The 12881-nt window shown below is 46.2% G+C and overlaps 1 protein-coding gene across 13 annotated transcripts in view; it reads right to left on the bottom strand.

Moving 5' to 3' along the window:
* The window catches only part of LOC144723345 (chromodomain-helicase-DNA-binding protein 9-like), a 172703-nt gene that overhangs the window by 40498 nt on the left and 119324 nt on the right, over positions 1–12881 (bottom strand). For all 13 annotated transcript variants that reach the window (XM_078602060.1, XM_078602069.1, XM_078602068.1 and 10 more), the window contains 2 exons: positions 2805–3000; positions 1664–1831 (listed from right to left, as the gene is read on the bottom strand). In XM_078602060.1, the coding sequence (XP_078458186.1) occupies positions 1664–1831; positions 2805–3000 (364 nt within the window). The remainder of the gene's footprint in view (positions 1–1663; positions 1832–2804; positions 3001–12881) is intronic.

Raw genomic sequence — 12881 nt, 5'->3', positions numbered from 1 at the left:
CACATCACACGCTTTCAGATGCGCTTCTGCGGCCGTCTGGAAAGCTCTTCCTTACGATATTAGGAAGCCACTGGAGCTATGTGATTTTAAATCTCGATTGAAAGCACATTTATTTAGAACTGCCTTTTGTGCTTAGTTTCTTGTCCTTCCTCCGCATCTCCGATTGGCTACGTACGGTGCGAAAGAAGTTCAACATACATACTTAGTGGGGCGGTAGTGACGTGCGGACAGGTCAAAAATGCCAAGCTACTTTAGAGGTGGCCGGGTAGCTCGGGAAACTGAGCACTAAGCCAGCACTGCGGAGATCCTGAACTCGAATTTGTATAACCACCCCTGATTCAACTGGCTTCCCAAGTGTAGCAAGATCTGATAGTATCCGGTTGGTCATCAATGACTCTGCAAAAAAAGTGATTAAAGTCACAGTCAAATGCACTCCAGGGCATGTCACTGTGACACCATTGTCAGACTTTCCTACAAATCTCTAAGGTAGTGATGTCACAAGAAGACTCCTGCCCGTGATTATATTTTATTGTTATTAAATTAGGTTACAAATTGATGCATGACAGCCTGAGTCACACAACCCAGGCACTCACTATAAGAAAAAATGTATGTTTTTTTTTCCCCATTTAAATTCTCCTTAACCCTTTCCCATTCCGATGATGTACGTATGTGTACGTCATCGGAACGGAATCAGAAGTAAAAGGGCATGCGGGAGGGCGTATGGCACAGTTTGGCACCAACTATCATAGAGTGCGGTCGTGTCGCTAGAGTTCTCTGCGGCGAGTACAATGTCTTCAAAAACAGTGGCGCTATGCCGCTCTAAATAAAATGAACACTAACCGCGTGCACGTTCTGAGATTCACTGGCGACTTACAGACGTCTCGGAACAGGAACGGATTAATAAAAAATGACCAAACGTGCCAAAGCACGGCCGTCAAAAAAACGTCTTGAGACTCAGTACTAAATCATTTGTACTAAATCTTGACTTGAAGCTTTCGTGACTGCAGGAATTCATATTCTTTGGGTCTTTCGATAAAGTCACGGAGATAGGTTCAAAGAAAATAACAAGAAATAACAAAAAACTAGACGTTTCGATCGCAACATAAGCGTGTTTCGACACCAATATGGGCACCGACACCGACAACTGACACAGCAGTTTCGGGGGTGGCGACATGACCCAGTGGTGGGACAATCGCCACTTGTTGCAGAGGTTTGCGGTCCGAGCCCGGCAGCCACCCTGGTTATTACTGCGAGTGTAATAACCGTAACCTGGTGCGACATCTCCATTACAACTGACAATATAGATTGCCTGATGTTATTCGAAAAGAGCAGGCCAATGTGTGCCATCATCAGGGTAAACATTTACAAATTCGAACAATGACCTGGAAATTACTCAATTGGAATTACACACAGCAATCATCGCCCCATACTCAGCAGACGAATGCCCATTTGGCAGGCCAGGTGCTGAGTCATCTTGTGTCGACAGGGATAGCTGCCACTGGGAGTGCCCTTTCAAATGTTTGAGATGAGGTGTGATGTAAAGTGTCCTGAGATGTCCTGGCGTAAAAGGCGCTGTGTGAAATAGAATATCATGACTGCTGGCAAGGGACAGGCACCCAAAGACGAGCACTGTACAAGTTAGGCATCGTCGGCAAGCGCTCACCCCGTTGGTGGTGTTCTCCCGGCCGCTCATGGACTGCAGGACGGCACGGTCGAGGCCCAGCTTGAGGCTCGCCTTGTCGAACATCTCGCGCTCGTACGAGTTGCGCGTGATCAGCCGGTACACCTTGACCGCCTTGCTCTGCCCGATGCGGTGGCACCGAGCCTGGGCCTGAGGCGGACATGCAGGACAAACAGATAAACCACACACATAGCAGAGGCTGTTTATAATACACGTACGCAAGTAAATGCTCGGGGTTGGCGGTCAGTTGTTCCCTTGCGAAAATGGGTCGATGGCAGCGTAGAGCTGCCATAGACTGGCGGTCAACAGCGGGGATTTCACATTCCCATGACGAGCGTATGGGAATGTGCAGTCACAGCAAGACCTCTGTTGGCTTAGCATGGGGTAGTGTTGATTCTACAAACGCAACAAAGAATGATGACTGAATCAACTCACAACCTTGTGATTGTGCGTCGAGTACTCAAACCACAACACTATTGACAAGATGCTATGTATTACGTCGGTACGGGTGAGGACCAAAATATCGTTACATTTATTCCATCAATCTATGGGGGGCAATGCTAGAGATTAATATTCGCACGAGACGATTTGTCAGAGGTAATATTAGTTCAGTTTAACACGTAGGCTTTCGCGACCAATATTATCCAGAGGTTTTTTGGGTTAGAATGTGATCTCACCCAAAAAACCTATATTATGTAAAATTTGTTCAGTTTCCACGTCTCTTAAGATTTAGCAAAGTGTTTCCTTTTGAAACTGATTCCACTGGGCACCCTGCTGCTAATACCCGCAGGAATCCCGGCAATACTAGTGTAAGAAATTTCACCCGCAAAGAGACAATGAGGCACAAGTTTTAAAAGGAAGGCATGAATTTATTCTGACATTTATAGTGGCCAGTGAAAACCAAAACTACCGACTCTTCCTCTTAACCCAGAACCATATAAAGCAAGCGTCAGGGTCGGGATCAAACTCACGACCTCCTGTATACCAAGCGAGGTAAGTAAAATATCGCCACCGCGGCTAACATCGACCACACAGTGATGGGATGAGAGTGAACAACAACAGGGCTAAATCCCTTCCACCCCCACATTCTCTACCTTGCCCCGCATGCCTCCCGGTGCCTCACCTGCAGGTCGTTCTGGGGGTTCCAGTCCGAGTCGAAGATGATGCAGGTGTCGGCGGCCGTGAGGTTGATGCCGAGCCCGCCGGCGCGCGTGCACAGCAGGAAGACGAAGCGGTCCGAGTCCGGCTTGCAGAAGCGGTCGATGGCCACCTGACGCATGTTCCCACGCACGCGCCCGTCGATTCGCTCGTATGGGTACCTGCGGGCGTGGAGAAGCGCAGCAGTGACAACAATCAAGGGTCTCGCATTAAAATCTGGGCTCTCACCTTACACGTGTACGTTTACAGTCCGTTTAGTTAATCCACTGCTGGATGAGGGGCTTCCCCGTGCCGCATGGGTCGCGTGGATTAGTTGACGATGCTTCACCTTTGTCTGGTCAGAGCAGGTGAGTAAGGAAGAGGGAGCACAAATGTGATAGCATGGTAGAGTTCAACACAATAATATACTGCACTGTCCTCTCTCTGCTCCTCCCCATGCAGCCCAGAAGCCCCATGACAACCTGTTTATGCGTAGTGGTCACACAATCAAGCACAATCGATGCTCAATTCTGCTTTACTTGTGAGATTTTATGATATCAGGTACATTCCGGCTTATGTGCTCAGAGGTATTTCACCTTGTTTGGTTAAATCCAGCTTTCGAAGCAAAAAAAAAATCGGTTTGACTGCCACACGTGACAAACATTTGTCAGTAGCATTGCGTGTGGCAAAGTATCTTGATGGGGGATGTTCACAGCAGTTCCTTCAGTTCTCTAACACATGGGGATGCATTGCTCTGTGAGATTATTTGTCCCATCACATGACCCTGATAGCCTAAATTAAATAAAATGCAACCATAAAACTAAACTTGCTCAGATCCCCGACGGAACTAAATGTTCATCGCGCTCATCCGACCCAACAACGCAAGTTGGCATTTACAGTGATGACACTGTGGAGTAAGTATATTAAGCAGAATGTAACATTGGGGATGACGATAATGCACGCTGCTGCATACCGTTTTGACGCCTGGTCATTTTCTTGCCATTTGTAAAAGAAGGTGCAAAGTTAACAATAAGGCTCTTTTAAAAATAATAAACCAAAAGCAGGAGGGGATGTTTTATGCGTCAAGTGAAGCAGATTTATGACGGCGCATTCATTTTGTCTCTCTTTGGAAACAAGGTGCCTCATTCAGCCCAGCGCCGCTGTCCACAGGACACTGCTGGGACGACGAAGAAGCTCCCAGTCAATGTTTCTGGCACTTATATTAATGTTGTGTAGGTTTTCGAAGAAATGCAAGGGAGCTCCCTTCTCGCTAAGATTCCTCGAGCACTGAGGGTTCAATCCCCCCCCCCCCACACACGAAATGAAACAGTGAAACGTCGAGCTAACACTGCTCAGGTGACCACAAAAATTAATGTTTAATCCAGGAAAACCTAAGCGAAAGGCTTTTTCCTGCCATAAAAGTGTAGATTGAATGTTCTCGTCTTCTCCTGCTATGGTTATATTATTTGCACCGTCTCTTCGAAGCCGAATATAACTTTCCCTTCCAGGCGTATCGCTCACTCAGTAGTACATCTCTCGTGCTACGTTTATCTCACTCTCAATATATCGTCATGTAAAGTATCGTACTCAATAATCACAATGTAAAATAGCTCTCCACTTCTTAACTTGCTCGAAACATCTCCCTTCTTTTCTCACTCCGCAACGACAGTGCCATGTCTGCTTCTCCCTCTGCTCCCCTCGCCCCTACATCTCTGTGCAGCGTCTTTGCTCATCTCCTTCAACACATCTACTTTTCCTCTGTCAGCAATTCTAAAGTGAGTTGAATGTGCTTCGATTTCCCATACTAAGGGCACGTAATTTATGTGCTTTGTCAATCAGAACTCAATCTAACATTCCTAAAAGCAGATACTCAGATTTTAAGTGATTGTTTTGCTCTCTCAACAATTGTGCATTTATTTGTGACCAAGACGAGATCATCAACTGGCTCCACATTAAAAAAGCCAGTTAAATCATCCATAAAGGTTTTTTAGGGTTAGACTTCGTAAGTATAAATGTGTCGTTAAACCCGCCGCCACACGACACAGCCAATTAGTAAGGTTCGTCACGTAAACAGAACTTGCCACTTAGTTACTACTTCAGCACACCGGTGTGTTGGAGAGTAAACCCACAACATTTACAATTTGATTACAACATTTCACTTGTGATTACAACAACCAGCTTCATCAGACAATATCCAGAATTGTAAAAAAGTCCTCCTGTTTCGGTCTTAAATAGTGGGAGTAAATGTTACGCCATATCTGTGGACCTATCAGGCCCACAGATATGAGTTAGAATGGATCATGCTAATCTGAGAATACGCTGAACCTTTTATTTCTTGGGTTATTCAGTTATATTTACACGATCTAACCTACAAAAACCTTTATTATGGATACTGGCCACGAAAGCCTACATGATAAAGAGTTAAATCATGCGTGTCTGGAACATAGATTTGAAATCACGATCTCAGTAGTACCAGGTCAAATTCATGCCTCCAACCTCTCCTCATCCATATATATATTATATATATATATATTTACGAATTCACTCAGGTGTATGCCACGCATGATGCAGGTGTCTCGGAGAGCGGCACAGGACGTGGTCTTTATTTCAGGATGCCAATTAAACCAGTCCCAGGTGGTGGCAAATCAACACACTGTGAGGAGAAAACCAATTGTACTCACTACAGCGCTCTGGATCTGGTATCTGCAATCCTCTGCATTTCGACTCTTCTATTGAGAGTTGCTCTGCATCTTGTACCTGCAACACTAAATTTCAGCTCTTCTATTGAGTCACTCTGCATTTCAGCTCTTAAATTGAGAGTCACTCTGCATTTTATATCTCCAGCACTCTGCATTTCAGCTCTTCTATTGAGAGTTAGATACAAGATGCATCACTCCATGTGTAGCTATGACAGTGGCGTTGATAAAAAAAAAATAACCGGTCAACCCAGGATTGGGAACAGCAAGGCTCAGGATTAAAGTGCAACCTTTGACCGCAATCATCGTGCATTCCGTACTGAAGTATGTGCGCGTTTTATGTCACAAACAGCCATGCTCTGGGTCAATTACTCTGCAAGGTCAGTGACACGTGTTTAATGACACCAATTACTTTCCTGCCTGAACTGCAATTGCTTTTGTGGGAATATTAACCCAACAGCCAGCAACTTTTGCAAACAATTGCAACGATAAAAATAAAAATACCTAATGGAATTTGGAAACGTATGATAACTGGAACTTCAATCAATTCCCTTTTATACGATTCCTGCAAAGAAAGATGGAGCTATGGATATGAGCTCTGTTGAATCTGAGCATATAAAAGGGGAATATATTCCCACATGCCACAGATACAAGTCTTGTACCTACATGTTGTACTGCCTTCTTACAGGCATCTTACTCGTCTGCTTCATCACTGTGTGATCCACCAACTCTACTATTTGCCCTAGAGAGGAGTATGGAAACCAAACTTAAAGCTCAACATGAGTTTTGGGTTGGATAAAAATATATAATACGTGCACAATAACAGGAATACTCACATATATTACACCACTGACAAACGTAACTCACTATGAACCACAAGGCAAGTACATGTGAAGGGTGTACATTGGACAGGCACCACGAGTCGTTCTGGACATTTGTGAAAAAGACCTTCATAGCTCATTGGATTTCTCCTCCTGCAGTCTAAATAAAGATTTTGATTCTGATGTTGAGTGCCACAGCTGCGTCTGTGCACTGCTCTGAAGTCGGTGTCCTGAAATGAAGTGTCATGGCATAAAGTGGCACCACATCCCCTCGCAAAGCTGTTCACGGGCCAATGAGATGACAGCTCTCGGCTTCGGCTGATGGGAAGATTCCAATCACCGCGCTAAGCTGGATGTCTTCCAGCAGCACCGTGAAGAGTGTAGGGCCCTCTCGGAACACGCCTCCCGTAGGCACGCATGCGTACATGCACAAGCATGCGCGCAGAGCCAAAAACCCTCACCTTGGCATTTGAGACACCTGGGACTAAAGCTCGTTGTGAGCGCCGCGGTTGGCGAGATGTTAACTACCTCGCTAGAGATATAGGAGGTTGTGGGTTCGATCCCGACCTTGACGCCTGTATATTTGGAGTTAGCATGTTCTCCCCGTGGTCGCGTGGATTTTTCTCCAGGTCCTTCGTCTTGAGTATCACGGGCGTGAGTCTAACTCGAGGCACTGTGATCATAGTAGAGTGTGGATACCAATGCACTTTCGCTCTCTACCACATGCAAACTCAAATACACTGCATTCAAATTACCCCGGCAGTCTTGAAATCAATAATAAACATACATCTAATCGTACAAAATTCTGTATATATGAAGTAGAAATTTACATATTAGAGCGTTGACTGCTGATGAAAAATACAATGATACCCTTGAACTAGCCAGACTGCAAAAGTCCATCATTGTCTGGCCACAAAATAAAAAAAATGCTTGTCCGTCACTGCTGCCATTTTGTGGTAATTATGGCATCTCATGAACAGCATTGCATCTGAAAATTAACCGGCACTCACGCCAATAACCATGGCAGCTCTTGAACTCTGAGAAATGAAATCCAAAATTTAATCTTCTTAAACAAACGGCAGAGACAACTGAAACGGGACCAGTGAAACAAAGCAGAGCTCGGGTTCTCGGCGTTGATAATTCGCAGTTCCGTTGGACAAGGACAGAGCTTGCAGCGATGGCTGCTAACGTGGCTTCCGCAGATTTCCGCTGGCCTCAGCCGTGCCACTCATGCGTGCCAGGCGCTGCAAGCTGTTATTACTGGAGCCTCCGTCAAAACAACTGCCTGCGACACGAGCCGCCAAGAGTGAGACCTCCCGCCATCGCGATGCATCTGCGTCGTGCACAAACGCTCTCACCCGCTCCGGCGTGCACTCGTGCCGACCTACTCAAAAGTCTGGATTAAGAGAGATGGTGGCTCGGTCGCTCTTGGGGCTCGTACTGATCGTGTCGCACCACAGATTCGAGCACCGCAGATATATCTCGGGGTTAAGACACTGGGGATGGGTGCCGCTCTCTTTTTTCTAGGGTTACGTCCCCATTTGAGCACCAGGCCAACATTTCTGTCATCGTGGATATGAATGCAGCCAGCCACATGCGATTAAATCTGGTCTCTACGTGTTGAGGTTGATGGTTTCTAACTGATCACTAATGACCAACATGTGAACTTGGATTTCCACTTAATCAGTATCACCCTACAGTGTGCATATCATTTGCTTGACTGACATGCAGCAAAACGCAATTGTCGAGGGCATGAAAGAAACATTTTCTCGTGACGAGGAAACCCAATTAAGTTCTTCCCTACACAACTGGAATTGATGATACAAATTAATGGGCATAGTTAAATTCGGTAAAATGCGTGTGGCTTTATATGTTGTCCGGTTATTGTGCCCTTCGTGTATAAGCGTGAACGTTCATTTGCCGTGAGAGTCCCAACCTGCTGGCCCCGTGAGATGGCGAGGAGAGGGCAGAACAACCAGTGGGCTTGAGCTGGTCACTTGGTATTTTTGGGGTCATTACTCCCCTCACCACCCCCTAAGCACGAGTTGATCTTTGTCAAGGTCCGTCTGTATCCCTCCCAGTTGGAAAACCTATTAAGCGAGGCAATATCGAGACATGAGACCGTAGTGGGTAAATTGGGATTAGTATTATCGGTTTACACGCGATTCAGATAAATTGCCAGTTTGCTCTCCCAATGAGGCAGTTAAAGTAAAGGAAATGTTTCTTAAATCCCCCCCCCCCGTCTCCCTAGAGCGATTTACACGGGTACATCACAGTTAGCTGATCGGCATGTCGCGTTTGGTTGGGGTAATGTGTGGCTGCTCCTCTTTCAAGGCATCTGGCCAGCTTGGAAAAGTAGGCCAAGCATTCTGTAAAGCAGCTCACTAAGATTTCCTCTAGTCGAGGCCCTTCCACTAGTCAGTGTGTGAGCAAGCAACTGCTGGCCTGCACCATTATCTTTAATCATAAGTTATAATGCCCGTTTCCGAACTTGTCATTTCATTAAGTCATAACCCACATCGTTTTAAAGAGGTCCTCTCGTGTTCTGGTGAGAAATTCTATTGGCGATGCGTAAGGTTTGTGGATTTGGCCAACGCCAACAATGCACAATGGCCTACTCTTGCGACGGGCGTCGTGGGATTTTTCACATCCGTGAGCGAGAAGACGGGACGTCTTTTGGCAAGGACGGCATTCTGGTTTAATAACGTCCTGCAAGACGTTCTGGGCCAGGGGAGATGGTGACTGAATAGAGCTTGCCTTCAACCAGACCATCTTGTAGCGTTCTACGTACTGTTGGTCTTTGCAAGGCTTGCATTAAATATAAAATGTTGATAAAACTTAATCGCCGTCCTACGAGTGCAAACTCGTGGACTTGAGGAACAATAAAAAAAAGTTCAGCTGTAGCACTGCAATTGCTGGGACACAGCACTGCTGGTAGACTTGAGCGAGCTCTACAAAAGCTCTGTAGAGGGTAATTTTGGCCTACTCTTCTACACCGGCCAGATGTCTTCAAAGAGGTGCGAGTACCCACACTTGATCCCACCACGACTGTTTTGTGCCCATTATGCTGCTGGGTGGAAGTGGTAGGACTGAAGAAACTTTCCCATCTATTCTAAAAGCCCGTCGTTCCGTTTGTCCGTCAACTAAATTATAAGAGCCTTTCAGAAGGCCTGAATCAAAACGTTATAGAATTACCCCCCTCCCCCACAAAAAGCAATGTAGTTTGTAGGCATATATGGCCACACACGCAAAATACAATAGACTCAAGTCAGTCGTATCTGCATACCTGTCAACCCCTTACAGTGCCCACCTTATTACAGACCAATTCAGACCTTATTGGTCACCACGTGCCCTTATAAATCTCAACGTTCATCCTAAAAAGTCCCATAACAAGGGAGAAACACAGAAAAAAATGGCAAACATTTTTTTTAAACTCAATTTTTCCGTACAAGAATACAGGTAAACCATATGGGTTGACAGGTATGTATCTGCACACATTGAGGAGGGGAAGAAGAGGACATCAGTGGGGGCGACAGGTGAGGCCTACGAAGCGCCGAGAAGCCCTCCACAAGAGCTAGAATCAGGTGGGCATGAGCCGTCGAAATTATAGTTGTTAAAATTTGCCACATGGGAAGATTGAATGCAACGTATGTTTTGTATATATATTTAATTTCTTTCGCACTGTACGTAGCCAACGGTTATAATCAGAGGTGTGGGGGAGGTACAATAAACTAAGCACAAAAAGCAGTTCTAAAGAAATTAGTTTTCAATCTGGATGTAAAAGTGCATAGCTCCAGGCTACAGTCTACATTATAGACTACCAGTGCACTCACTCAGTTTAATAACCATTGCTACAGTCTACATTATAGGTTGACAATACGCTTACCAAGCTTAAAAACCAGGCTACAGTCTACATTATAGACTGCCAGTACACTCACCAAACTTAATAACCAGGCTACAGTCTACATTATAGACTGTCAGTACACTCACCAAACTTAATAACCATTGCTAGTCTACATTATAGATTGCCAGTACACTCACTCCGATTAAGAACCAGGCTCCAGTCTACATTAGTGTTTTTTATTATTTTATTTGTATCATTTGTATTCACTTTCTTTTTTTATTATTCTTTTTCTATCAACGTGACTTTACCGAAAGAACCAAAGAATATGCATAGCTCCAGTGGCTTCCTAATATCGGAAGGAAGAGCGCTCCAGGTAGCCGCAGAAGCGCATCTGAAAGCGTACGAATACTGCAAGTCCAGTGTGTGGGGAATGGTCACCTAGTTCAGAGTGACCAAGAGCAGGGAATATGCAGGCTGCTTGCGAGACACGCCTTCCAAAGAGTACACATCCTCCGATGTCGTATGCAGGTATGTGTGTGCGCGTCAATTTACACAACAGCCACGTGCACGCAGTTCACAGGCAGGCATTTACATACACACAGAGACAAGCATGCGAACACACAGGCGGACAGATGTGCTTTGGTACGCAGACAGGCACGTACGTACGCACATACGGACACGTGCACACATGCACGCAGATACCCGCAAGCATGCACCCAGACGCACAAAGACAGAGATCCCCCCTATAGCCTTGACATAATGTTGGGACAAGTGCTCTTCCTGAGCACCTATGTAGGCCAGCATGGCACACGAGGGGGTGGGTGGCCAGCACCACGACCGGCCACCTTTGTCTCCCTCGTAGTGAAGTTTTTTACACATCACCCTAGGTACTCATTTAAAGCAGAGTCGACCTAGGGGAGGCCCAGGATTGGTTCAGATAATCATAACTGGTGTTGGCTATGAGCGGAAATCGAATTCGGGTTGCCGGGTTCGTAGCGCAGCGTGCTACCAGCTACACTACCACTCCCCTCCCAGATGCACAAAGACAAAGGTCCCCTGAATAGCCTTTACAGACTGTTGGGGCAAGTACTGTTAGCGAGCACCAATGAAGGCCGGCACGGTACACGAGGGAGTGGATGGTCAATACCATGTCAGGCCACCTTTGTCTTCCTCGTGGCGATGTTCACACATCACACCAGGTACTTATTTGAGGCCGAGTCGACCTAGGGCATGCCCAGGATTGGTTCAGATAATCATCACTGGTGTAGGCCGTGAGCGGGAATGGAACTCTGTTTGCCGGGTTCTTAGTGTAGCGCGCTAACCGCGACACCACCGCTTCCCACCAGACACACACACATGCACACACACAGACGTGCAGAGACACACGCACGCTCGCTCGCACACGTAAGTACAGTCGCATCGCACATAGCCTGGAGAAGCCCAGTGCCAAACCACAAGAAAAAAAAACGGCTTCATGGTTTTTTCCCCCTCCAGCCGTGTGTGCCAAAGCCATGCTACTGCCAAAACCCACAAGGGAGGATGAGGAGGTTAACCCCTTCTCTTTCCGCAGCGACGAACAGGCACTATTCAGCTCAACAGACATTTTCAAATTTGCGGCAAAAATCTCGTATGACTTTTTTGGACATTATTAAGGTCAAAATGCAAAATGTCTCCTTGTTCAAACAAGCGCAAGGCATCGCTCACCTCTGTTGACGACCCTCACTAAATGGTGGAAAATACACCTTCCCAATTACCAGAAACAAGGGCCAGTATTTCAAGGGGTGACCAATGTTGACTTCCTATAAAGTGGTAGTCGTTTTTACCAACTTCAAGGAAGATGATGGGATGAATCAATCCCTGACAAGAAATGTCATTTGCAAGCTTACCCATAATAATGTACTCATTTATCTATCTATCCAGTCATCGGAGGGAGGATCCTGCATTAGCTTTTTATTTCAAGATGTTTTCAGCCAATTAATGATTGGTTATACATGTGGGAGGAAATTGGAGCACCTGGAGAAAACCCACGCGTGCGAGAGGGTAAGCTTTTACCAGTTGTACCCTCGGAGTGCCCTCATGCCTGCTTGCGAGAATATACGTTGAGCAACATTACATAAGGGGGAAAAAAATAAACACTCATTACACAAAAAGGCCTCTTCTTATAATTGGCAATGCCCCCCCCCCACTCAGAATAAGTGTGATTCTGAATCAGAATATTTATTTATACTGGAAGAATCTGATGAGCTATAAAGCTCTTTTTCACACATGTCCAACAACTAATCGACTCTTTCAGGCTCTGGCAAGGCCTCGCTGACGTGTTGTCAACACCCCTGCTGAGCGTTGGGGCAGCGGCGGAATCTGGGTGGCCCTTCTCACATGTGGGGGGCATTTAGCCAGAGCCATGGTGGCAGGGGGGAGGTGGGCAGAGGGCTTCTGCGACCTTCAGCGAGGCGTCTCGTGACGAGAGCACTCCCTCCCCGCTGGTGTCGCCGGAAGGCGGGCGGCGGCGGGGAGGGGATGAGCACATCGATGCCCGCGATGCAGTAACAGTCGGACTATTTTTTTACCAATTGCATGCTTTAGCTGCAGTTGAGAATTGGCGAAAAAATACACTGCGCGTATATTTCTGTTGGTCTAAGTTACGGGTTAGTGTTAGTGTGAGGATTATCCTTGCTTTGCCATCTGATGCCTTAACCCAAAAA

The sequence above is a fragment of the Lampetra planeri genome, chromosome 17 (assembly GCF_965212315.1).
Source record: "Lampetra planeri chromosome 17, kcLamPlan1.2.h2, whole genome shotgun sequence".
In the NCBI taxonomy this organism is placed as follows: Eukaryota; Metazoa; Chordata; class Hyperoartia; order Petromyzontiformes; family Petromyzontidae; genus Lampetra; species Lampetra planeri.
The sequence above is the reverse complement of the archived record's forward strand: the minus strand, read 5'-3'. Positions and strand labels throughout refer to the sequence as shown.